A 27,467-nucleotide genomic window follows, 5' to 3' on the forward strand; every position below is an offset into this window, starting at 1 on the left:
TAGATAAACTAATTATGTATTTTTTTATATTATACTGATTTTTTTTTCAATCAAAGGGCCACAGTAGAAGAATAAAAGTATCTCATACAGCTCTGGAGCCGTGGGTTTCAGACCCGTGGTTCAACCAAATCGCGTCAATTTGCCACATCCAATATGGCGTTGTTGTTGCCCTACGTTCGGCCGCAGTAACTTAAAATGGCAGCGGTGCAGATACTTCTCATTTGCAATTATATCCCTCCTTGCTCCTCAGATGGCGCGTCTGCTTCTTAAAAGTCCTAAGCACTGTCAAATTATTTCACATTATTTCAAGTTCCAACGAATCGAGGAGGATTGTAAATGTAACATGGAATTTGAGGGGCGGATTTTGTTACGTCATATCCGGCGGTTCCTTGGGCAAGACTGTGAGTTTCCGGAAGTCAAAAGGAAAGTTACTGGAGTTAGTCACGACTGGACACTTTTCAACTTGTGCCAACTTTCTGGTTTCGATCAACACATGGCTTACCCTGGTTACGGTGGGGTGAGTACATTAAACGTGCCTACATTAACCCCTTTATAATCGAGTTACAGTGGTTGTATTATTTAGTCATTTTTATATATTCATGTCTTCCGGGTTTAAAAAAAATCTCACCACGCTCAACCAACCATTCGTTAAGTAAGTAATCCGTCCTGTTCGGTATGTCATCTGTATGCAAATCACAGAATACATTTTTTAAAATGTGCATCTGCTAAAACCACATTAGAATATTTTCTGATGTTTTACATACATGTTCGTATGCCCGACGCGCAACGCAGAATGGAGCGCCAAAATGACGGCGGAAGCCTGCGAGAATGCCCATAGTTGTCGCTGTTGCTAAGCGATTGAACAGGAAGTGGCCTGGTGCCTTTTCCACTTGTTTGGACGCGCTGTTGGCTCCAGCTCAGCATGATGATTTTTTCGTATTGTTTTTATGGAAAGCCCTAGCTTTCATTTACATACAAACTAGGAGACGATGAACAGTGGCTGCAAGAACAAAACACTCCACTCAAAGTCATGTTTCTTTTACTCTACTATTTTGAATCAATGAAAGCATACTTCAATTAACCAATTAATTGATTTAAAGGATACAATTTGAATGATTAGGGACATATATTTTTTTTCATCACGTTTTATCTTATACAATAAATCATGTATCACATTACTTAAGATACATAAAATATATACATAAAAATCATGGAAAGTTCTGAAAAATGAATACAGATATTTTTGGGAAAGTAAACAAAAAGAGCACACTACAATAAATCAATTCAACTATTTAAGGAGATAATACTAAATGTGTACAATGCTTTAACGAAATACCACTATAAAATAAACATTTAAGGGGGCATATTCTGATGGTAAATATGTTTATGCTAGCGAGATTGTCTGAGGCCTAACAGCTGCAGGTGAAATGCTGCATGTTTGTGTACAAACATAGGAATGGGTTGGACTTTGCATTTGCCAAGTAATCCTTGGGTGTGTCATTGGCATTTATTTGTCAACATTCACTCCAATAAGATACTTTGACAAGGATGGGCGACTAGCGATATTAACTATAGGTATTAGGCCGATACCTGGTCTCATTTTAAGGTATTCGCAATGGCAGCGATGCTAGTATCTGTCGCTCCCTTTCGTGGAGGTTTTCGATCACATGGTGGAAATGAAACATTAGAGGAGTAGAATTTTTTGGAAATTTTTGAAGAATATGCTTTATTGGAATAGACTGGTCTTTCTTTAAAATGATGTGTCTTGTTTATTGGGGAAATTTTGCCCGACAAAAGTCCTAGTGGTCTGAAAAAAGTGGTATCTAACATTCTTACATTTCATCTCTGAAATGATTTGTCATTGTTTTTAGGGGAATTTTTTGCGTGTCAAAAGAACTAGTGGTCTGATAAAAGTGGTATTCAACATCCTTACATTTGAATTAGGCATCTCCTGTTTTTTGTAGTAAAAGCTACAAAGTCATTTCCGGCATCTAGTGCAAACGTGTGCGCTTGATGCACAGCCTTTTTCTCTGTATTTTTCCTCTTTACTCAAAGCTATTCTCATGTTGAGGCAGATGCAGTCTGTTTCGTCACATTGTTTGAAGATATTTAGTGCGCAAAGTTTTGTTTTTGAGGCGGTACTTGATATAAAAAATTGAGACGCGTTAGTAATTCTCTGTAGTGTTGTAATAAGATTATTGATAAAGAAGTTGAATTATATGAATTTGCTGCAATAAACAAAGCAGAAGGTACTGCTTGCTTGATTGTTGCAGGTGGCTTTTGTAAATCATTGTTAAGCTTGAGTGTAACATTTTCCTTTCTTAGTATGGCAACCCTATGCCACCCCAAGGAATGCCTAGAGGGCCTATGGCCAATCACATGAGTGGCCCAATGATTGGCCCCATGGGAGGCGCCCCACCTCACGGTGGTGCATACGCCCCATATGGAGGAGGAGGCTATCCGGGCACGTATGGCGCTCTTCCCCCCGCTGCCAATGACCCAATGTGGGGTTACTTCACAGCCGTTGCCGGCCAGGTATCAAATGCTTTCCGTTTTCCCCTAGTGTCTTTTCAGCAGACGGAGTTAGAGTTACTCACTTCTGTGCAGGACGGTGAGGTTGATGCAGAAGAGTTGCAGAGGTGTCTAACTCAGTCCGGCTTCACTGGAACCTACAGTCGTGAGTGACCGTCGCCATTTTAAAGCCATGCAAAGTTGTGCGCGTTTGTACAAATGGCATTTTCTTCACGTCGCAGCATTTAGCCTGGAGACGTGCAGGATCATGATCGCCATGCTCGACGTATCCTTTTGTAACCGCGGCGATAAGGTCATTGTAACCGTCTGTCGTCAGCTAATGAAGCTTAACCACGCCCTCACACAGAGAGACTTTTCGGGCAAGATGGGCTTCAATGAGTTCAAGGAGCTGTTTGTGGCACTCAACGGCTGGAAGCAGAACTTCATTATGTTTGACCGGGACAGGAGTGGGACGATTGAACACCATGAGATGACCCAGGCAATCAGCTCTATGGGTGAGAAAATCCAACTGAAAGTAACATTACATATGACTTATGACATTAAAGGGACACTCCACATATTCAGTCTTTTTCAGCAGTAACACCTTATTATTGCGATGGCTAAGTTATTTTTCACACACAGCCATGCCTTTTAAAAACACATTTCGCCACTCGCTGTTGACCGACGATGACATGACATGTGCTGGAGACTCAGGATACGACGTATCACAGCTCATCTTGTGAACGTCAAATAACCAACAGCTGAGCCATGAATCGCAGGTGATGTCATGTTCGTTTGACAAGAAGTGGAAAATATGTTAGGTTATCAATTGTTCATGAAAAACAAAAAACCTATAGACAAAATAATAACTTTTTACTGCTGTAAGTCGCTAGATATGTAGACTATCTCGTTAAAAATATTTTCCACTTGCTGTTGACTGAAAATGGCATCGCTTGTAACAACCGATCACGGCTAACCTGTTGGTGATATGACGTTCACAGGCTTGAGCTGTGATTGGTCATTAATCAGCACATGTTTTATCATTTTGGGTTGAGAGCAAGTGGCAAATGTGTTTTCAAAAGTAGCAATCGTATATAAAAAGTCATTTTAGCATCAAATGAAATATTGACAAAATAACTTCACTGCTGAAAACGGCTAAAAACGTGGACTGTCCCTTTTAAACTCACAGCCTCAAAATGCAGTCAACCCCTTTATACTTGTAGTTTAACATTCATAAATTCACCTATTTACTTTCTCAGGCCGAAGCTAATATATCTTAAAGCAACACAAAAGAACTTGTTAACCTTCACGAAATATTTTTATAACTCTTCTAAACATCATGGTACAATTAGATAAATTGTACTTTAGTCATGGTGTGAGGGGTGTGTATCACTTTTAGTAGCATTAAGTCAAGTCAAGGAGGGTGGCAGGAACCCTCCCACACAAGAAACTACAAACATGGTGACTGCTATCCGGCACACATCACGTCCCCCTTTCTGGGCAAAATTACTGCTGTCATTGCAGAAGCTGCAAAAATAATTGAATAAAAAAACAAACAAAAAAAAACTGTCTGATCAGACATGTAAAGTCAGTGTCATTTTTCTGTTTTAAGAAAACCTTGATTTGTGTCTACGTGTGTCGCGAACTGGAAAATGTGCATTTCAATTCATTTAAATGAAAAACGGATTTGTTGTAACCTCCTGAAAGCCAGCCTATTCATTCGTCTCCACCATAGTGGACATTTGTTTTTAGCTGATATTTTTGATTGATTGGAACTATCCCACTAAGTCATAATCTGCTCAATGGAGGACGTCCTGTCTCAATTCAACTCACTTTATTTTCGACGCAACTGTGTACAGAAATGTAAATAAATGGCAAAATGAACTGTTTCACAAAACAAATTCAACGTACTCCCTTTTTTTTTCCCTGCCGCTCAACCAGGATATCAGGTCAGTCATCAGGCTCTGAACGCCATCGTCAAGCGCTACAACAAAGGCGGCCGCATCTACTTTGACGACTACGTGGCCTGCTGCGTCAAGCTCCGTGCGCTCACAGGTAAGTGAGGGCGCAAATCAGCAAATTGACCTTTTTCCTCACATGTTGTTTATTCCTACTGCAGATCATTTTAGGAAGCGAGATACCATGCAGCAAGGTTCTGTGCACTTCCGCTACGATGATGTAAGTGTGTGTGTACTTGTTCTCTCTACGCCCTTATAATAAGCTGTGGGAAACATGAAAGCAACACGCAAAGCACTTGGGTTGGACTATTCATCAAAGAATATGTTGTGGATTTGGCTTGTCTCCTTCTTTAAATCGTTATAATTAAAGAAAAACATTTATGACAAGTTCCAGACGCCGTGAAAGTACCTGGAATGCATAATGTTGCTTAACTAGCAACAGCCATGCCTGAGTATGCGTTATGCTGCTAGACACCTTTGTTGGAACATACAACAAAAGTCTTTACACACATTGTGCAATGCAAAAAAAAAGCTGCATTTTGAAATTTTCACTTGCGCTAATGCTAAATTCAATGTAGTATCCCATTGACATGCTAACAGAAATTAGCATTGACTTGGGGAGTCCATCAAATAATATGAACACCTAAACACTGAATTAAAAAAAATCTATTGTTATTGTTGTTTCAAGTTATATTTCAAGTTGGGCTCTAACGATCCAACTCACAATTCAGCTCACAATGTGGGAAATCGGAATCACACTTAATGTGCAACACATTTATAACTTAGGGAAATAAGCGCGAGAAAATTTGAAAACACAGTAAGTCGTTTTTTTTTTTTCTACATTCCGGCTACTTTACAATTAAACAAGCTAAAAAAAAATCATCAATATCAGTAATTTTGACTACTGCTCTGATTTGTATTTTTATTAGAATGATAATGTTGCTTTGTTCTTTCTTTACAAAATCCTCTTGCCTTTTTTTTTTTTTTTTTTGGCAGTTCATCCTGTGCACAATGGCCATTTAAGTGCTACTGGTGTGCGGCGCGCCGAATCCAAAATTCCTTGGGGGGCCGATCAATACCAATGGTGGCCAGTCAGGTCCCTGGAGGGGTTATGGGCAAGGGACCATAACTTTAAAGCTTGGCATAATATTAAGAAAGTATTTGCTTATAAATGGATGTACACATACTCACTTTTTTATGTATAAAGCCAAACGTATATTGATAGTTTGAATAAGCCTGTGACACCTGTGCCATTGAATACCTTCGTATATAAATGGTTTGAAATTCTAGTCATATATATCTATTTAAGATACACATATATGCGATATGTATGTATTTTTTGTAGTCCTAAAAAAATGCACATAAAATAAGACATATTTGTTTACTCAGTTTTAAAATGTGCTGTGTTTATTGACTGTGTATTTTTGTTGTCGTTGCACTTTAACATTTTCATCAATTTCATCAAAACAAAACAAACAAAAAGCATTTAAATTAGCTGTGAAAAGTGCTGCATCGTATCACATTCTGGCAAACAAACAAAAAAAATCTCCATTACTATTTTAAAACACAAACATTAAAATACCAATACAAAGTTATTTTAAGATCGTGCAAAGAGTTGCAATGATTCAAACCTAACGTTTCAAACAGTTATAACGTTTTTGAAATGACAATCAATGGAAGACCCACATGTGTTGAATATAAAAAGCTTGCCCCCTTAGAAACGATCTTAAGTCTGCTCTTTTGATATGATGTCATTGGGGTACTCACACTGAAAAAAAAAGAACTTTATATTTCAGGAGCGATTGGCTGGAATCCTTCATTATCAGTAAATAATGTGAATGAAGATTTAAAACATACCAAAGTAAATGCTTTTAAATCCAGGTGAAAAATTCTCTTCCAAAATCTTGTTCAAAGCTATTATGTAAACACGTTTACTTTTTTTGTTCATCTCTAACAGCTTATAAATGTTGTACTTTTAATTGTATGGTTAGCATGTTGAATAATGGTGCCTATGAAATTCAACATTATGGGATGCGACCAATCTCGTTTGGTGATGTGAAGTAGGCACGCCAAAATATCCTCCTGAGCCCCAGCGTTTTCATTTCGTCAGGAAGACGCACAGGCAAGAAAGTCCTTGCTTCAACGATTTATCCACTTGAAAGCTGCATCGGAAAACACACCAACGACACAAAGCGCAATTACGGCTTCAGTCGCAGCTGAATTGTGGGACTTGATGTCCGGCGGTCTCTTGCTACATCGTGGTTCGGTTATTGCGGCCCGACTCTTAGCGCCCATTTTCATTTATGACCATCACATTTTTGTATTGGTTTCCATTGCGTTTTGTCCTTTAAAATCAATCTTGTTTGAAAATAGAACATTCATGTATTTAAAAAATACAATAAAATCTCCCTCTACTACAGTGCTTCTCAAATAGTGGGGCGGGTGGATGACCCCAGGGAAAAGGCTTTGTTTTTGTCATGTGCTGTAAATGCAGTGAAATAAGAATTGCATTTAAAAAAAAGTTTCAGGCACTTCGGTGCACTTGATTATTTTTGTGTCTGTTTCAGACTAAGCTATAACATATAAACGCTGTAAAAAATTAAGTTGTTGAAAGTTGATTAATATTGCCTTTTTTTTTGCTCATGTTAAAAAGGATACAGGTATAGGTATACTTTTACCCTTTTTATAGATAATCCTCTTTATAGTCAGCACCGAGTTTTTTCCAAGAGAGATGACGTGGCCAAATATAATTGAGAAGCACTGCTGTACTACATTTATTTATGACCCAGGTTTACCTCAGTTTTTTTCTTATTTTTCCTTGTCGGACCTGGCAAAAAAAAAAAAAAAAATTGGTTTTACGTATTTTTTTTCTTAACAAAGAAACAAAAGAAGGGCAAAAAAGAAAAAACAAGTGGAATCTCTACTTTGCGAATTTTGGTTATCACACGTATTTTTGGGAACGCAACCCCTGCGACGTGTGAGGAAACTCGTTATCAAGGAACATGCTTCAGAAACCAAACGTACACCCCCAAAAAAACAAAAACAACACATGCACATTTCGTGTTACTGACCGCGTTATACTTGAAATATTCATGATGTTATCCTCATGTACAATATGTTCAACATAGTGTATCAATGGACTTCAGAAATCCAATTTACAACTAGAAAGACATTCCGTAAATGAAATTCCTTTGCATATTGAGTTTCTTCGACCCTGAGTCAAACTTCAAAGAAAGTCCTGGACGGTATCGGCCGGGCTGCCGCTCTATGGGGAATGCTGGTACCGGAGTCATTCATCAGAGTTGGGCGCTTCCCGATGGGAGTTTCTACTCTCGGTGCGGCGCAGGGAGCTTTCTTTCAATCTGACCTCGTACGGGCCGGGACTCTAAAAAAGACAGAACCCCAGTTTGGTTGACTCATTCGATCCCAAACATGCCTTTATACGTCTTTGCAGTCCACCATTCAATGTACCGGTATTACGAAAGTAACTGATTACTTTTGTCCTTTAGTACCAAAATCATCAATTAGATACTGAAAGTACTAAGTATTTTATTACCTGAAGTAATCACTTACTTGAGTATCTAATGACTTACAAAATTACCTAAATTGATGTATATTGTCATTTGTTACTTTATTGTTTAACAACATAAAGTAATCAATTACTTAATTCTGAATTTATCAGCCACTTTTAGACCCTCCATTAGCCAATCATTAAAAAAAAAAGTAAAATGTAAATGCATTCATAAACAAGGCACTGTCATCAAAGTGAAAAAGCTGAAGGTGAAATGCTGAATTTCAATGCCTTTTATTGACATTCAGTTGTCATAAAAAGTCTACACATTTTTGTTCAAATTGTCATGTTTTTGTCAAAAAATGAGCCAAAGGTAAATGCTGTCTGCACACCCTCATAAAAACAACATTTATCATCCATTATCATGCCTAGGCTTGCAAATAAGTAACTGGGGTTTTATACAAGTGTTCAAACGCGAATCAGGATTTCAAAAGAAACGTGTATTAATGTTTCAAAATAAGGATTAGGGTTTCAAATAATCGGGTCCAACCTCAGTATAGGCTTTCAAATTCAAACTTAAATCAGGGTTGGAAAATAAGAATTGGGATTTAAATTAGGGTGTTAAACTGAGGAAAGTTGGCTTCCCAACTGTTGTTAGGGTTTCAAATTGAGGTGAGAATATTCATATTTGTGAGAATCTAGGGTTAAGATTTCAAAATTAAAGTTGTGCTTTCAATTTAGGGCTTCAAACTAATGTTGGGTTTCAAATTGGGGAGTTCAACTGAGCGTAGGGTTTCAAAGCAGCATTTTAAACTGGTGTTAGGGTTTCAAACTAGGAGCAGGATTTTAGTCAAGGGTTAGGATTTTAAATTTGGGAGTCAAACTAGGTTGGAGTTTCAAAATTTTGGTTAAGTTTAGAGTAAAGCTGGGATTTCAATTGAAGGTTTCAAACAAGTGTCAGGGTTTCAACTTTGGGTGTTAAACTAGGACGTAGGATATCAAAATAGGTTTTCAAATAATGGCTTTGGTTAGGCTTTCAAACTAGAGTCGGGGTTTCAAATTGGGGCGTTACAGTAAAATTAGTTCCACGCTAGGGTTTCAGTTTTTAATTTTCAAGGCTGTCCAGCACATGAATGGAGGAAAAAAGTTTTATAATGCCAGAAAATGTTTGTTTTTACAATGCAAAAACCTGGCATGCTGTTGGGGTGTAGGAGGAGCTCTTTGGATGGTGAGAATGCATGTCTGGTCTCTTACCGGAGGTGGATGTGGAGTAGGACTGAAGATCCGCCTTCACCACTCCGGGCCGCACGGTGTTGTAGGCGGGTGGCAGGGTAGTCGTGTGCCTCTGCAGCAGGCGGAGGATGGCTTGCATGTCGCCCGTCATCTGGCACTCCAGCCTGTGGTCGGAAACGCACAAGCGGAAACGGGCGGTCGGAGATCACCTCGGACTTGCTCGCGGTTGCTCCTCCGCACCTGTTGAGGTGCTGTTGCAGCCTGTCCAACCGCTGCTCCACTTCTGCATAGCTGAGGTCCGGATCGGCGGAGGCGTCCTCGGGCGACGTCGCCCGACTCTGCGGCGACTCCTCGCCCTCGACGCGGCAGCCTGGATGCGGCCACGCGTCTTGGAGGAGATCTGTTGGAAACGCTCGCTGTCACATATATAGTAAGACCGTGGCCTTTTTTCTCCTGGTCATTTACACGGTCACCCTTCCGCCGTTCTTGGAAGTTTAAACACAAACTTTAATCGTTGAGGCGGTATTTTCGGCACTAAAATCCATACCCCCCAAAAAAACCCATCTATGAAAGACGAAATCTAATCGCCACCATCTTTAACCTAAAGCATGCCACCTTTCCTTCAACCACTCAATTACATGATAAGGTAGACAAGTTTATAACAAAAACCACTAAACCCACATCACAACACCTAGCACGCTGCACATGAGCAATTACACCCACTAGGAGGCATACACATCATGGTTTTGGATTGCTTTCAACCTCTGAGTCATTCATTCCAAAACTCCATACAGAAATGCCTGCGTAAAACAAAGTACACGTTTGATTACATCATTTCACGTATGATTTTATGTACTTCCTTCTCATGGCATCAAAATCTAGAGGGAGTCAGCACAGCAGACCTTGAGAATCACGTCCTCACCTCTTGCACGGAGCCGTACGCCATCTTGGGAAGGGCCGAGCCCGAAGGCGGCGCGCTGGTCCGTAAGCAGCAGGTGTCCCAGTGTACCGGAACACCAAGGCTTCGGTCTTTCTTCCTCATCCGGGCCTTTTGCCTGCGTGTCGACGTCCCCGTTCTTGCTTTCCACGGCAAAAGATGGCCGCTGCTTTGCTGCAGATGAGGAAGTGCAACGGATAATTTAATCGTCGGACCAAAATGATGTAGGCTACTGACCGAGAAAAAAAGGAACAAACTAAGAACGTACCTGCGGAAGACTTCCTCCTGCAAGGCACGCTGTTGGGACTCATTGAAGGGTCCGCGCAGGAATCGGTGTCTTGCAAATCAGCTGTCTGTTGCAAGTGGAAAGAAACGTCACATGTTTTGGTTGCCAACAGCTTCATCTGGAACAATGGGGTTGGGGCTGGCAATTAGGGTTTCAAATTAGGAGTATGATTTCAAAATGCGGTTTCAAACTAGGGTTAGCATTTCAAAAACTACCGTTTCAAATTGGGGTTTCAAAGTAGGAGTAGGATTTCAAGATAGGGTCATTGTTTCGAATTAGGGTTTCAAAGTTGAAGGATTAACATTACTTTTTCAAATTAGGGTATCAAACCACATTAGTGATTCAAGTTTCCGTTTCAAATAGGATTACGATTTCAAACTAGGGTTGGGGTTTCAAATTAGGGATTTAAACGGGGTAAGGTTTAAAAAATAGGGTTGCAAATTTACACAGTAAAGTAAGGTTGCAAATATGGGTTTTAAACTAATGTTTTTTTTTTTTTTTCGAGTTTCAAAGTAGGAGTAAGGTTTGAAACTAAGGCTAGGGTCTCAAACTGGGGTTGGGGGTTTCAAATTGGGGTTGAGGGTTTTGAAATAAGTTTCAAACTAGGAGTGGGATTTAAACTCAGGTTTCAAACTATGATTAGGGTTAGGTTTCAAATTTGGGTGTTAAAGTATGATATGGATTGCAAACTTAACACAACAAAATTAAGTTTAAATTAGGGTTTCAAACAAGAGTTGCAGTTCAAAATTCAGATTGTAGTTTTAAACTAGGGTTAGAGTTTCACAGTGCAGTTAATCCAAATGCATTTCACTAAAAACTTCAATACAACCAAACTGTCCTCAGCTACCGTTGACGAGGAAAGGATGAGCGGGGAAGCATTTGATAAAATTTCAAACTTGGAAACAACTTCACTGATGCGCAATCACCAGTAGATGGCATTGATGTCCCGTTTTTAGGTATGGACCCAGACCACTTTGTGAATCCCACTGAGAGAAACGGCTGCATTTTCTCACTTTCATGATCATCTGACGTCTTTGCATACGGAAGCCATACCTTGGCATTTTCATCACAGAGGTCAAAGGTCAACTCCAAGTTAGTCATAAAATGGTCAGCAAATTCTGGATACATATCCAGAACCTCCAAGAGTTCCCCCCGCTGGATGGTGTGCAGATCGCAATAACTGAGAACGCGCACATCAGCGCACGATTTTCCTGGCTTGCCATACGGCTGGATGGTTTCGCCAAAGATATCGTTCTTGCCTGCAGGTGACACGTGCGGCCGGTTGGCATATTGTCCACATGTTGACGACCTCAGCATCTTCACTACCAATGCTGGCCCACTCACCCAAGATGGCTACGACAACATCTTCTTTGAGGATCTCGATGGAGCCCCGCGTGACGAAATATAGCGTGCTGAGTACGTCTCCGCTGTGGACCAGTGTGTCCCCGGGGGGCGCGTGCGTGGTCTTGAACCTCATGGCCAAGGCCCGGAGGCAACCTTTGGTGGCCCCGCGGAACGCCGGACAGCCCTGCAGAAGGTTCTTGTTGAGGTGAAGGCAGATGTCTGCCTGGAGGCACTCTGGGAAACCCTTTAGGACCTACGTTAAGGCAGACACGTTTGGGATGAGCGCTAGTATTGCATTGGCTTCCCGCTTGAGTTCTGTACAAGAAAAAGAGTGACCTTTCGATTTTAAAGTGCCGTTACAATTTGTACAAACATCACATGCCTACGGGAGAATGCTCGCATAAGCTAATAGTTTGTACTTTTTTATGTTTTTACCAAACGTATTTCTTCGGTATTCCTTAGCTTCGAGCAGACTAACTTAACTAAAAGACTCAATTCATTGTTACTGCGCCATTACTATATTTTTCCATACTCATTTATATGTTTCACTTATCAGCTGAAGCATTCTGTGAGCAGTTATACCGAATAGCATCATGCTAATATTGTTAGCTACACTGACATTTATAATTATGTAAGAACCTAAAATCATTTGTTAATAATGCAATTTTGGTAAGCATTTTAAAGCCAGGTTAGCGCTAATTTGCTGGTATAACAAATGCTAGGCTAATGTGAAGAGTAACGGGGTGTGCAAATTGTACACATGTACCTCCTGCTCTTACCGGCGTGGTCCAATCATTCCATTTGGCATGAGGCAGACATGAAAAAGACAAACTTAAATAAGTAGTATCAACAATATCATGAACATGACTTGGAATTGGTAATGCAGTAAGAGAAACTGAGGTATTACGCTGGCTAATTCATTGCGTGTCTTGATGTTACACAAACAAAAACAACAGCGGCTTAATGTTAATGTAATGTTCTTTTTACACAGATCTTGAAAGAAGGCATTTTTGGTGGCTTGGCATAGCTTTGTGTTACCATGACGATCAGGGACAGAGCTTGTTTGTGCACTGTAAACGTGTCAAGTGTGGCTGACTCATTTTCTGACAAAGGCAATTCTCCCAACAACATACTTGGTTAGTTCTGTAATATTACACTTCATGGGTGAGACATGATTTTTTTTAAGTTATTTTCTGATATGTTCATTCTGTATACATCAACTAAATGTGTTTGCTGTTTTGCAATATTAAGTTTCTACGCTACAATTGGTGAGGCATGGATGCATGTCCAAGTGTTACCGTAAACAAGTGGTTCTCAAATGGGGGTGGGAGAACTCCTGGGGGTATGTGAATGCACTTTAGAAGGTATGAGAGATTATGACGGGGTTTTTAAAAGGTATCGGCAAATCTAATACGATGCTTTCATTGTCATGACTGGAAAAACGGTTTCTTTTCAAAGTAAGAGCAAATTAATTGGATCACAAAGCGACCTATTGCTGAATTGTGTTTCCTTTGCAAAAAGTTGTGTTTTGATGTTAGTTTCTTTTAAGGAGCCTTTGTTGTTTGTTGTTGTTTTTACGTTGAGTCGTATGCTTCATTATAAAGGCATCCGAATGTGCTGCTTTCATACCATATTCATGTCAATGCCATTGGTGTAGGTCCAGGCATGCTGAAAATACTCCTCGAGCCGCTGCCTAAGTGGGTTTGGGATCTGGTGAAAGCGGATAAATTCTTTGACTCGGAGCATCTGGAGGTGATAACGGGCCGTACTGGAATACAACCTCTGGATGATGGCCGATACGTTTCCAAAGATACTGGCGTACATTAGTGCTGAAAAACACAAAGACATTTCAAAAGAACGTCTCGGACGATTTTGAAAAGAAAATTTATTAAATTTACACTTATTTAGCCCTCTATAGCAGTAAAATGTTATTTAGTTTATAATTAATGTGATGACTGCATTCTTTTTATTTGCAATGAATCCCTTTCAAAACACATTTTGATTCTTTGGGTTGACTGAAAATCGTATTGCATGCTAAGGGCTCAGATAACGGTAGCTCATTGCGTAAATGTCACGTGACCAAAGCCAGAAAACTGGTGAGCTGTGCTTGGTCAAGTGGAAAAATTTGATTTTCATTCATTATCAAAGTATTAAGGGAAACATTTTACATGAAAAAGACGTAAGTTGATGGTCAACTTTGACACGCCAAACCTTACAAAGAATGTCTACATTTGTTTGTTTGTTTTTTTAAGGAGAGGAGCTGACACACTTGACTAATGCTTATCCAATATAAGCCAATTGAGCACTGTAGTGATGACTGTGACCACTGGACAGCAGTGTTTCTACACCTACGACACAGCTGTTACCTACATGCAAGTGTAACTGAAGAATGGAAGTCAATCTTTCAATGGCAGCACCCATTTTTACATAGACATAGTGCACAATATTCTGTTGGCCTTGAAAGGTGAGTAAAAATGCTAACTAAATATACTGGCCCTCCAGAGGCTCCCTTTTCCAATAACGCTTGGCACTGAAAGAGTTAAGTATCGATGTCATTTCTGGGATTTAATGTCAGGACATAAAAAAACGAAAAATTACACCCCTGGCATTGAATGACTTTCTGGATGCTGATTAGTTCTATTTTAACGCATGGGGCTTCTTGTGCTTGATTTGTTGGGAGTGGACACTGATTGGCTGCCATTGTGTTTGCCATCACCTGATAGGCTCCTGCTGTGGGAGGGAGGGCTGGAGGAAGACGTGAACATTGAACAACAAGTGAGTGATGTCGGTCCAATGACCAGTACAATTAAAAAAATGCCCGAATGGCACATTTGATGAAGGTAGAACGATATGCATTGTTTGTAAGGAAGAGCTTTCTTACCACATAAGCGGCTCGAGTTTAGCTTACCACATACATAATGAGAACATATCTCTTGAGAACATTAGTTTACAAAAGTGTGATTTTGAGAGGGTTGCTATTTCGTCACTCACATCCAATGAGCATGACACAAATGGAAAAGATCTTCTCTGAGTTGGTGTTGGGGGAGACATTGCCAAAGCCCACGCTGGTCAGACTGCTGAAGGTGAAGTAAAGCGCAGTGACGTACTTGTCTTTGATGGACGGCCCCGAGCCCGGGTCGCTGTAGTTATATTTTTTCCCTAGAATGAAAAACCGTAACATTATGAACCGTCAAAAGATTTCACGGACTATAAACTGGCGAGGCGGTCACCTATGGACAGGCCCAGGTTGTCGAGCCAGCCGATTCTGTGCTCCAAATAAGGCTTCTCCACATTGCCGATGGCGTACCAGATACACGCCAGCCAATGAGCGATGAGCGCAAAGATGCACATTAGCAGCATTAGTACGGCGGCGCCGTACTCAGAGTAGCGGTCCAGCTTGCGTGCGACGCGTACCAGACGCAGGAGGCGGGCCGTTTTCAGCAGACCGATTAGGGTGGTCGTCTGCGAAGCATTGCAGTGCGAGCTACTCAAAACAATTCCAAATTACAGTCAATATTAAGCTACTTGCTGAAAAAAACTCTTCATTGTCTTTTTGTGATATTCGGATGACCTCTGCTGACCTTGAGAGATCGCTAGAGAACGCTACCTCCGCAGACACTCACCAGCGTTCGACCCCCAGTGGGATAGGGGCTTTACTAGAAGGTCCCATGTTCAGGTTAATAGAGGTTTCCAATGTAAGATTAGCACAATGGTTTCATCTTTACCACAAGTTTAGTTTGAATGCATTCCTAGCTTAGAAGCATACCCATGCTACCCATTTCACCTAGAAAGAATACAATTCAATCCAAAAGATATGCAAGAAACTTTTTGAACGACAGTGGACCCCCGGTTTACGACATCTCTGCCCTATATATTTTTCACAACACGGCCCGCGACGTTATTTTTGTCTCCTCTTTACGCCATTTCTCGGTCATCGCTCATGTCACTACAATGCTGGTCTGCTATTGGTCGGTGTCACGACTCCCTAAGATAAAGGTCTACTATTGGTCGGCGTCACTGGGTCATAAAGATGCTGGTCTGGTATTGGTTGGCGCACAGGGTCACAAAGATGGCTGCCTAAAGACTTGTTTGAGAGTGCTTTCAATATGGTATTTATTGTGCATTTTACCGCTTAATTCAAACTTGAATGGGTTAGCCATGGGTCCCAAGATTGCGAGTGATGTTAAAGAGAGAACTTAGATGATTTATAAGGAAACGAAGCTGGAGATAATCACAAAATATGAAGCTAGCCTAGGCTAGGCTAACCTTACTAGGGGTAATGGGAAAAACAAGCTTATCAAAAGTTAATAAATCCTTTCTGTATTTTTTATTTATTTTGTTATTTAATTGTGTACATGTATATTATATAGATACATAGCACTTAGTATTCTATTTTGATACAAATTTTTATTTGTTTATATAATTTTGATGTTTTTTACCTGGAATTTTACATTGGCTATTTAACATAGGTTTGAATTGACCGCCTTACGGCGAATTCGCGTTACGATCCCAATCGCGGAACGGTTTAATCTCGGAAACTGGGGGCACACTGTATTTGTGAAAAAAATGTCATCATTAGTCAATTTGATGACCAAAGGAGACTGGTGGACTCACTGCTGATCGAACGCCGCTAAAAGCGAAATGACGAACAGAAAAAGGTAGACAGGAAACACAACGCAGCCTTCCAGATTAAAAGCAGATATTTCAAAATAAAATAAACAGGTAAGTAAACGATACAACCTGAAGTGGATTACTCTGAACGAATGTCATTTTAATGCCCCTGCTTGCGACCACCGATGGATTGGGTCATTGATCCGGTCAATTTCAACCATTAGCTCATCAACAAGCTCTGCCGGATCTTGAAAATAATCCCAATCGTTTGAATCAGGTGTGTTTGAGGGAGAAAGCTGGAAAGCATGCAGGACACTTGCCCCGGACGACGGGAATTTCCCACCCCTGAGCTAGCATGCATAACACGTTTCTTTACATAGGCTTGTTTAGCAGCGGCTCCCTCGGAAATTGTCACGTCCAAAAACGGTTTCCGCTCGCCGACATTTAACACCTCACCTCATCGGATCCCGATCCGAAGATGAGCAGGTCGAAAGGGATGGCGGCCACCATGTCGATGAGGAACCAGCCTTTGAAGTAGTGGATGGCTATCTTGCCCGGGTGGCTAACCACCTCCTCGTTGCTGTTCACGTAGGTGGTGCGGAAGTTGATGAGGATGTCTACGATGAACATGATGTCCACGATCAAGTCCACCACGTTGAGCGGCGAGCAGGAGTAGCCGCACTCCCGTCTCCTCTGCTCCTCGATGTCGTTTAGGAGGAAGGCGGCCGAGTAAGGTGTGAAAATGGCCGTGTAGATGACCAGCAGCAGGATGAGCCAGTCCCACACTGCTTTGAAGGGGCTGTAGTGGAGGATGGTGCACTTGTCCAAGCGCTGGCTTTGCAGTTTGTACTCAGGCAACACGTCGGCGCCCAGCGAGAGAACCTGGAGGGGGGGCGGCGACACGTCATTGTGACCCCCATCTTTTTGGTTTTTCATCTGGGTACGAAGCCGGTCACTTTGTACTGTGTGCCAGGGATGAGCAATTTCTGTACTCAAGTTTCACGTTTGTCGGGTCATTCAAAGACAAAGCGAAAAAAGACAAACAGATTTCCATGTAAAATACAGACGACCGTACTTTCCGCAATATAAGGCGCAGCGGATTATAAGGCGCACCCTCAATGAATGACATAATTTAAAACTTTTTCCACATATAAGGCGCACCGGATTATAAAGCGCACCCTCAATTAATGACATATTTTAAAATGTTTTAAATCATAATATAGTAATACTCAAAGTAATAACAATAATAACTCAAACAATAACTCTAAACTTTCAATAGCATAATAACTCAACGTCAATATGACCAACCTTGTTCAACTGTAAACACACAAAAGAAACAGGCAAAGCTTACTTTGTCGCTTCATTCCCCATCTATCAATCCCAATCTCAATATTGATCCATATATAAGGCGCACCTGACTATAAGGCGCACCATCAGCTTTTTAAAAAAAATTAAGGATTTTAGGTGCACCTTATAGTGTGGAAAATAAGGTACATATTTTTTAAATAGATTATCATTCATATTATATTTGTATGTAATCCAGTAATATCATTATTTCAGGGGTTTTTTTCCATAAAGTAAGGTAAAACAAAATTTTAAATATAAGTGTTCAAAATTACATGAAATACTACACAATAGATAAAATACTAATCGTACAATTACTTTTTGTTAAATTAGCGCTTTGCTTGATTTCGTCTTTTACAATGAGAAATCATTTGATCGCTACGTGAACACAACATAAATAAAAATGAGTGCATTATTCAGTCAAGCAATTACCATTTTTTTAACTAATTACTTGTAGTTTGTAACAGGTATCCACTTGATTAAAATCTTGGAATGATCATAAACTCATCAAATAAAAAATAACATTGTTTCAAAGACTTGTGATTTTTGTAAAAAAGAAAAAAAAAAAGAAAACTACCAAATTTGATGCATCGTTACAAGCATTTTTCTTATAGTCTTTTCATAGAAATGAAGTCTCTCTCTCTCCCTCTCACTATAAATACTGTATATATATATCTATATATATCTATCATCATCAAGCTCTAGTTATCATTTTCAAATGATAGCGATGTAAAGTACGGCCGCCATATTAACTCACCTGCGTGACCTTATCTGTGACATTGTGCGTCCGATCTTTGACCTTGGGCGCAATCACGGTTCTGTCGGAAGACGGAGGCGACGGACACCTCTTCTCGACGTTGCTCTCGGTGAAGTTTAGCGTGATGAGGGGAATCCTGTTGATTGTGCTGTACTTGTTGAGGTTGGAGTCGGAAGTGGAGCAGAACAGACTCGATTTGATCTGGATGAGAGGCCCTGAGGAAATGAAGCAAAGGGCGGAAAACATCAGAGGACAGGCTGGTGCTCAGCTGTCACTGGAATGACGTGGTCAGCGTCGAACGAAGGGAGCTCAATCGAGTACTAACGCGGACGAGACATCGTCTGTGCGGTGAAACATGAACTTGACGTTCTTGACCAAGGTTGGACATCATGGATGTTTTACTTGACTGTATTGTCTGTGTTTGATTATTGAAAACGTAGAACAATGCTAAAGCAATGCACGGGAAGATTTCCAGTAAACTACAATGTGACCTTGACTAATAGTGCCCCAATTTATTTTTGAGTTGCAAGACTTAATTAGTCGGTGTGTGTGTGTGTGTGTGCGTGTGTGTGTGTGTGTGTGTGTGTGTGTGTGTGTGTGTGTGTCCTTGGTTTTTGTCACACAGTGGGGACCAAATTTAGGTTTACTGTCTTTGTGGAGAACTCTTTCACTCATTGGGATAAGTTTGCTGGACCCCACAAGTTCAGACCTTTATTGAGGGTCAAGACTTGCTTTTAGAGTAAAGGTTTGTATTGAAATCTGGTTGAGTTTAGGCTAAAGGTTAGGCAATCTGTTGTGATGTAATTCAGGGAACTTCATTCATTATCGAAACCTTATGGGGAGCTTTCATTTGACTTTTTAAGTCGTGCTGATGACCACGAGAGGTCCCTGAACATTCTGTTGGAATTTTGCATTAAGTAAAGAATTTACAATGAATACAGTTTAATAAAGATGTATGTTGTCTAATTGTTTTTCAAAAATATAATGAAAAAAAAGATCAACATGACGTAAATTTGAAGTGTAAATTTGCTAAAGGGACAATGTGTAAGATTGAGACCATTCTTCATTAAAACGGAATACATTAAATGATTATAAATTTCAAAAACTTGCAAATAAATGTGTTCTTAACGACCAACTGTATGTTTTAAATACAATCGTAGCTCTAGTTATCATGAAACGATATTACATGGGGGGTGGCAGTCGTCTGGAGGCCACCATGTCTGTTATAGCTACAGAAAATGGTAAATGCAGCACCTCCTGCTGTCCGTAAAGAAAAATGGTCGAAATCTTACACATTGTCCCTTTAACAAATATAGGCATAAAGGCATTTCAACAAAGTCATGAGTTGAAGTTTATTGATATTTTTAATTTGGATGCCAATATTTTTCTTTTTAGTGAACATGAATATCAGCTCCAAATATCAGTATCGGCCTCTTTATTCCATCTATCTCTCATACGATATAACATACTGATTTATTTCTTGTATGGGATGGCGAAACAGGCAGTTGAGGATCAGATCTACTTGTACACATGCACAGCTTCAAGCCACTGTGAAAAAACATGCTCTGGATGGAAAAACAGCCAGACTAATACCACCAGATACTAAACTGTGGGGCACGAGAGGTACAGTATATGGGAATGTGGTACTCTAGAGTGAGTTCCAACTTTTTTTTTTCTTTAATTACAATACGCCAGTGAAATCATATTTTCAGACAAGTCCCCCCTAACCAGCACAAAGAATTTGGGGATGATTTTTAAAAAAGGGACCAAAAACAGAGTTTTTCTGCGTAATTTATGCATACATATTCCGCAAGCGCATTGTTAATTACAATGCCATGTTCAGACATATAGAAAAATAGGGGTGGCAAAACAACAGATCAATAGAAAAAAAATATGCATGTAGAAAAAAAATATTAGCGCAGAGAATAAGATTAAAGCCCTTGAACGGTCTTAAATACACTTGCACAATTAAAAGCTTAAAACAGGTGCTCACTTCTTATGCTCATGTATGCGCTATAAAACAACTCGTCACAGTTTTTCCCGCTGCCGACATCATTTAGGGTTGCCACTTTGGATTTTGATCGTTTCGTTCGGACAGCCAGACAGCAGCGGCAAACACATTTCATGGTGCCAAAAGCGAGCGCTGCTCTGATTCAGACAGGCGTGAGATGAGACCAGTGGAGAGCGGTCACCGCAAAACATTCATCCATCCTTTTTCTGCACACGGTCACGGAGTGTTGGGGCCTGTCCTTGCTGACGTTGCGCAAAAGGCTGGCCGGTCGACAGTCAATCACAAGGCACGTATCGATACGGGGACAATAATTCACACTGTCACGGAAAAGTAAATGAACCAAAATTGCTTGCGCTCAAATCAAGAGAACAATGAATCCCGCATCCTTGACTGACATAAATGTTCTCTCCTGTCAGGGGTTTTTATTTCTTGTTGTTGTTTTGTTAGGTTTTTGTACTTCTGGGCCACCGCAATATTTTAACACATCAATACGTTTTTGGGGAGCAACAATAGTACTTTTAAGAGCAAAGTAGAGGCTGTCAAATATGGAAATGATAAGATGCTATCACTCGTATGGTTGCCGAGGTTACAGTAGAATGGAAGACTCCTACCTTCGCTGGCGTGCCGATCCCTGAAGACCATCTTGGAGTTGGATTTCATACCATCCACATTGTAGAGGGAAGAGGCCCTGCGGATGCTACACACACTCTCCTTAGAAGCAGTTGGAGTGAGGCCTGGGATGGATGCAGCAGCAATAACTGTATCACCATGGCTCTTCCCAAGAGTCTGGACGGGGGCCTCATCTGAGAACAAACGTTTCCAAGGACCTTTGGGCGATGAGTGATCCAAAGGGCCAGACACCGGTGTGGAACAAAAACTTGGAACGATGAGGGTGCGGGTGTCGTTGGGGTTTGAATGACTCCAGCTCTCCGGGACGTTGGCGAGTTGGTCGTCGCACATTGCTAGCGAGTCATCGCTGTGAGAAGGAGAGTCCACCATCACATCATTGGGGTCTTCCTGAGGTAGGGATTGCTTGCTGATGCCCAGAAGTGGGAAAACCGGCAAGCGGAAATGGAAGAATCTCCTTTTCCCTGAGGGAGAAGTAGACCACACTTAAACATGGTTATAGAGCACAACGGTTCTCAAATGTGCTTATATGAAGGCACTTGAGGGGGGCGTGAGATTTTAACAGGGTTCCTGCAGGAATCAGAAAATCTAGTGTAAAGTTTTTTGATGTTATGACAGGAAAAAATGCACTTTTCTTTTCAAGTTAAAAGCAAATTGATTGGAACATGAATAGCCTTATTGCAATTTTTTTTATAGCGATTCCTACATAAAAGTTGTATGCCTTTATTTTGTTCATTAGTTTACATATGTATATTGTCCTGCGTGAATCCTCCGGCATTGTCCACCACAATGGACACAAATGATTTGGCTGGGAGATGTTAAATGCGCAAAGAGGAAGTACACCGCTTTTCAGAACGTCAGCGCTAAAAGAATTTGTCTTCAAAATAAAGAGCAGTAATGTCAATATCATTCAAAAGAATGAAATAGAAGGCAATAAATGTCATACCAGAAAATGTCATGATGTAGTAAATTCAGGTCTTGAATTCATTTTGACTTACGTTGATCAGCTTTGGAAGGGGAGACTCGGTTGATCTTCTCCATCGACTCGCTGCTCCCATCGTCCAAAATGTAATCAAAGTTGAGAATGAACATCGTGACCACACCCTCTTCATTCTTCACCGGGATGATATGAGTGGCACAGAGAAACTTTGAACCTGCCCAAAAAGTGCTTGTTTTATCATTAGTGAAATCATCCACCTATATTGACATCTTTTTATGTGACATACACTTGAAGGAATGATTATTTTGCAGGCTGTACAGTGGTCAGTTTAAAGCTTACGAAACTGTATCAATCTACTGTCTTGTCAATATCCCAATGCACAATCGTCATTGTTGAAACCAAGCAACAGAAGTTACATGAAAACGGCCAATCAAAATCATAAAATGGGGTCGAGAATGCACTCGCGTCTTTACTGTATATTCATGCTTGTTTGACGTAGGTTATGTGTTCGGTGTCACCTCTATTTACTATAAAAGTGGGTCACCGCAAAAATTGAGTTATAAATCGAATCAATTCAGTTGACTTCAGGCAGCAAGGGTTTGATTTATTCATTGGGGAAGCTTGATTCTCAGCAGAATGGTCCCCCCAAGCCTATAAAACTGCAGCCAGGACAGAAAAAGACACCCATCCAACCAACCGTCCATTTTATTTAGCCGCTTATCCGCATTAGGGACGCTGGTGTGCTGGTGTCTATCCCAGCTTCTTCGGGGAACTCTGAACTGGTTGCCAGCCAATCACAGGGCACGCAAAGACTAACAACCATTCACGCTCAAAACCTAAGGGCAATCTAGAGTGTCCAATATACCTTGCGTACAAGTTTTTGTAATGTGGGAGGCAGCTGGAGTTCCCGGAGGAAAGTCCCGCAGGCATGGGGAGAACATGCAAACCCCACACAAAAGAAGCCGCTTAAAAGAAGACATAATAAGTCATATAAACCTCTTTGTGTGGGTTTGTTTCAAGAAATGTGTCCTAGACCATTGGCGTCACTCTATTATGATGACAGTAAAGACAATGTACAGCTAGTGAGCAGGAAATAAAAAAGTACCAGGTAGTCGAGTTTTAATGACGACTGCATGAAATCATATTTCTATTTCGCTACATGTTCAGATGAGTCATTTTATCCGACAAGCTAGATTTGAAAGATTTGAAATGTCAAGTCCTCTCCTACGGCGGAGATAATAGATTTCATGAAATAAATTATTCAGGCAATAAGGACTGGAGCACGCCGTCCAGTTTCCGTTTCGTTTGATTTCATTTCCACTATCAATAATTAAGACGCTGCACCTAAGCGGGCCAAAGTGCAGCGTAGCCATCCTCATCGTAATGTGCTGCTGAGTATCAACGTTCAACTTTTTTGCAAACTTTAAAGCGTGAGTGTAAGATGGTGACGATCGTCGGTCACCTTTCCGAGCCGCGCTATCTCGATCCGAGGGAACTTTCTCCTTTGACATACACCCTGTCAATTTGTCATTGACATAAAGTGCGCGGACTGGTTATGGAGGCGCACTGTATACACGTGTTTTGGTCATGTCGCGATGCAACCGCATGTATGAAGCGATAATACACCAAAGAGCTAAGCCTTTCTGATACAGGACTTATATGTGGCACATGCTCGACATTCCTTAGATATACTGTCCAGGAGCTTTGAAGTGTTTTAGTGGGAACGAGACGGACAATTCTTAGAACTATAAGACACGGTCTTGTCCCTTGAAATACTTTTGACAGCCTGTAGGAAAAAAAGAGTGTCAATCTGTGGCAGCAGCACATGGCTTCAGGGTCTCATCTCAATTTGGAAACAAAGATAAAATAAACAGTTTTTAGATGTAAGATGTCAATACCAACGCAAAAAAAGGGGTTTTGGGGGTGTTTCTTTGTTTTACTGTTAGGTATTCAAGTTTGCTGACCAATGATCTGAAGGTTACAGATAGATGACTTTGCAGTTTGTTTGTTTTTTAATCACCAAAGGTCACCAAATTGTGCTTGCAAAATGCAAAACTGAGCAGAGGGTTGAAAAGAGACAGAACAAGGCATAAAGATCGAGCCAAATATTTTGCTGACAAAAGCCCCTCATTTCAAGCACTGTGAAGGACACGGGGGAGGGGGGGGGGGCATAATTCAGCCTAGGGTTGACTAAAACTGTCACTGTAAATGTCCTTTTATTCTTTCTCGAAGAAAGAACATGAAACCCGAGATTGTTAAGGTCGATTACGGCCTTCCAAACGTCAGTCATAAATAATCGGCCAGTAATTTGCCGATTAGGTTTAACTGAACGTTTACGAAATATTTACAACAGTTGTATACAAGCGAAACTGATGTCATTATTTGTTACACATAAATCTATTCCAAAACTTTGTGTTTTTAAATAAATATCATAGTGTTCATTGATACGGTCATTCTATTCAAAACAAAGGAAAGCTTGATCTTTACAAGCAATGATTAGGTGCTAATTACTGTGACAAGGAGCCGCCTGATAACGTCATAGTTTGTTGTAAAAAAAATAATGTATGAACTATAACAAAGTGCAACATAAACCATTATGTTTTATTTTTAGAATTATTCCAACTAATCGTTTGATGAATAGGTTAATGGCATTTTTTTATATTTGCCTCTCATATCTGTCAGGTCTTGGTAGCAACATGGCAAGAGTTTTCATAATGAAAATCTGTCAATGTGCTATATTGATATTGGTCTGGTATCGCCCAAAAAAACGTTATCGAATTACATCGGTCGGCATCCAAAATATGCAATATTAGCCTAAAATTGATTCTATTGTACTTGTACTGAACTAATCTCAAATTGTTATTTTGCACCCCAAAGAGTATCATTAGTTTTTATTGTTTTTATTTGATTTCTCAGGGTCCTTTAATTATTTTATTAAAGTGCAGAACATTCTCCTGATCGATGTTTGAATTAAGTAACCCAAACGTTGAACGAACGGGACATGTTCTATCAAACTTACCGCTCACGTCTCTTATAACATTTTATACAAAAAAATTAAGCACATATCAGTCCTGCTGATATCATATTGAATCAATATTGGTGTTGAAAAGTTTTCTAAGCTGCAACATCGATATCATCTAACTCGGTTAAGTCTCTTCTGACATTTCATGAGAAATATCGAATTAAAAGCTTGTATCGTTCCAGCTGTTATCATATCGATAGTAATCTAGGTTGCAATATCGACATCATATCACTTGCCCAAGTCTCATCCAAGAAAGTAAACAAAAGCATGATCTGTGACTGCTGATAAAATATCAGATATATACTATATCGGTCAGTACTCTAGGTTGTATCGTATCAGTATCGTATTGGATGGGGATAGCCCTACTTATAAGACATACAGTACAGTATGAATCTGACTTTCAGAGCACAGGAAAAAGAACATTCAGACAAAAGAAAGCGTCGAATTGCATCCCGACCTTCAAAGTCATTCACGGTCACTCACCATCCTTGCGTTGGTACATGATCTCCACCTTGCGTTCCTCCGAGCCGAGGAGGGCCTGGGCTACTTGGGTGATGGCGTAGCGGCTTGTGGACTGACCGTGCAGGAAGTCGCACATGCACGACTTCTGCATGACATCCGGCCGGGAGAAACCCGTCATCTCGCAAAAGCCGTCGTTGCAGTAGATGATGGCGCAGTTTTGCACGCAAGCATTGGCGATGATGAATTTCTTATCTGTCGACGCAAATTTCAAATCATGTTTCAACTAAGTGAAGCACACGGAATTTTCTTGTGTGTGAAATGTGCTATATAAAGGAAGCTGATTTCTTTGTATTTTGTACAGCGATTACTAACTTTAATTTTCATTCGGTTTAACTTTCTGCTCAACTATCATTTTTATAGCTTGCATTGTATGGGCGAAGCTTACTATTTGAGACCCCTTTAGCACATGTTGTCGTCGTTGTTAGATTTCCTAACAGCAACTCCATTTGAGAACTTGTTCTTGGGCTCAAAAATAAAAAAGCGAATATTTTGTCTAAAATTAATTTGGTCAAAGTCATTTTCACGTAGGGCGGTGGAAGAGTGGTTAGCACGTCTGCATCACAGTTCAGAGGCCCCGGGTTCAATTCCAGCTCGCGTGGGTCTTCTCTGGGCACTACGGTCTCGCTCCACATTCCATGCATGGTAGGTGCACTGGATCGCAGCTCAGCTTGTGAATGTCACATGACCAATAGGTGCTGTGATTGGTCATTATCTGAGCCTTCAGCACATGTGGTATCATTTTCAGCTCACAAGTGGCAAAATGTGTTTTTTAAGGTATGTCGGACACTCTGCCCACAGGCCATCCGGATTCTGAACAAATCCCTCACGTGCTAATCTGCCTTGCCACCAGTCACTTTACGTGCACCTTACAAATCCTGCACAGTGCAGGAAAGCTGCTAACTACATAACATGTTGCACTATATGATATTTTGCACTATCATCCTCATTTGTTTACAGTTTGTTCCACTCCATCTATGCCATAATATGCTCACAATGTAAGTCTATTCCTTTATTAGTGGTTCATTATTATTGCCCTTACTGCTCTTACTGTTTTCTTGTTTTTGTTTTATTGCCAACTTTATTATTTGCTCGATTGTGGAATGTAGTCTGCTCGGGGAAGTGATCAGAATAAGAATTTCATTGTGTGGAATTACTATGCGTATGACAATAAAAATGTTGAATCTAATGGCATACAAAAATAATGTTGTTATCAAATTAGTCAAACAAAACTATCATTTTTCTGCTAAAATGGTTAAGGTGAATAATATCATAGATGAGTGTATATGGGTGTAAATATTACCTAAGAACCAATCAAAATGCAGTATAGTAGCTCTTTTGACAATGACAATGATGATGATGGCGATGACAATGACAACATTTATCCAAAGAATGATAATGAATTTCCAAATAAAAAGCACCAAATGCCGGTCGTACGAATTGCTGAGTTTTCACATGAAAACAAATACGCACCAATATTACTGACAGGTCTCTGTCCGCTCAAAATGACAACACACTTTGAACGATGATCAAATCAAAGAGCAGGTAGACTCGTGCTTTACGTTGATATTGAGACAAGACAAGACAGCGCATGCACGATCTCTCACACACACACAATAAATACTCAGTGTACTCACTTTGTCCTTCGAATTTACGAATTATTACTCCGAGAAACGTATTATGTGGCGCCACGTGACCCCTCCGAACTGGCATGATTCCCGCACCCCTAAGCGCAAATAGAAAAAGAAAGACGTTCCCTTTGTCACCAGTCATTCATGGTGATCTGAAAATAAAAGAGCCCCCATGATACAGGCTTGGCGGGCTCGGGTGTTCGCGTGCGTGCGGGAGCCGAGCTC

General features: G+C 40.5%; 2 protein-coding genes across 4 annotated transcripts; one reads left to right on the top strand and one right to left on the bottom strand.

Annotated features, from left to right (window-relative positions):
- The first annotated feature begins 385 nt into the window (after window positions 1–385).
- On the top strand, window positions 386–5,866 carry LOC148427295 (sorcin-like). Its single transcript, XM_088405201.1, has 8 exons — window positions 386–517; window positions 2,326–2,535; window positions 2,608–2,677; window positions 2,754–2,797; window positions 2,879–3,026; window positions 4,453–4,566; window positions 4,631–4,689; window positions 5,466–5,866. The coding sequence occupies exons 1-8, from the start codon at window positions 494–496 to the stop codon at window positions 5,490–5,492; spliced, it is 696 nt and encodes a 231-aa protein (XP_088261327.1). The 5' UTR covers window positions 386–493; the 3' UTR covers window positions 5,493–5,866.
- LOC148427296 (voltage-gated inwardly rectifying potassium channel KCNH7-like) lies at window positions 5,859–27,467 on the bottom strand. 3 transcript variants are annotated; one of them, XM_088405189.1, is made up of 16 exons: window positions 27,249–27,467; window positions 25,576–25,806; window positions 22,129–22,284; window positions 21,115–21,594; window positions 18,493–18,707; window positions 16,848–17,273; window positions 15,011–15,242; window positions 14,772–14,939; window positions 13,409–13,609; window positions 11,781–12,035; window positions 11,490–11,695; window positions 10,419–10,503; window positions 10,136–10,324; window positions 9,454–9,613; window positions 9,235–9,377; window positions 5,859–7,854 (listed from the first exon to the last, which is right to left on the bottom strand). In XM_088405189.1, the coding sequence occupies exons 1-16, from the start codon at window positions 27,382–27,384 to the stop codon at window positions 7,796–7,798; spliced, it is 3,342 nt and encodes a 1,113-aa protein (XP_088261315.1). In that variant the 5' UTR covers window positions 27,385–27,467; the 3' UTR covers window positions 5,859–7,795. The 3 variants fall into 3 exon arrangements, with proteins under 3 accessions (XP_088261315.1, XP_088261308.1, XP_088261301.1); XM_088405182.1 differs by having other exon boundaries at window positions 9,235–9,613; window positions 11,781–12,024; window positions 13,410–13,609; XM_088405175.1 differs by having other exon boundaries at window positions 9,235–9,613; window positions 11,781–12,033; window positions 13,410–13,609.

The sequence above is a fragment of the Hippichthys cyanospilos genome, chromosome 2 (assembly GCF_059441005.1).
Source record: "Hippichthys cyanospilos isolate Australia breed blue-spotted pipefish chromosome 2, RoL_Hcya_1.0, whole genome shotgun sequence".
NCBI lineage: Eukaryota > Metazoa > Chordata > Actinopteri > Syngnathiformes > Syngnathidae > Hippichthys > Hippichthys cyanospilos.

What these genes read in the sequence shown, in the direction of transcription:
- LOC148427295 (XM_088405201.1), top strand. Translation starts at nt 494, where the DNA reads ATGGCTTACCCTGGTTACGGTGGG. An exon ending in CTTACCCTGGTTACGGTGGG is followed by an intron (nt 518 to 2,325) that starts GTGAGTACATTA and finishes TTCCTTTCTTAG; the next exon opens with TATGGCAACCCTATGCCACC. An exon ending in TGCACTTCCGCTACGATGAT is followed by an intron (nt 4,690 to 5,465) that starts GTAAGTGTGTGT and finishes TTTTTTTGGCAG; the next exon opens with TTCATCCTGTGCACAATGGC.
- LOC148427296 (XM_088405175.1), bottom strand. Translation starts at nt 27,384, where the DNA reads ATGACTGGTGACAAAGGGAACGTCTTTCTTTTTCTATTTGCGCTTAGG. An exon ending in TCACAGATAAGGTCACGCAG is followed by an intron (nt 17,274 to 18,492) that starts GTGAGTTAATAT and finishes CCCCCCCTCCAG; the next exon opens with GTTCTCTCGCTGGGCGCCGA. An exon ending in TCGGATCGGGATCCGATGAG is followed by an intron (nt 15,243 to 16,847) that starts GTGAGGTGTTAA and finishes AATGCTTCGCAG; the next exon opens with ACGACCACCCTAATCGGTCT.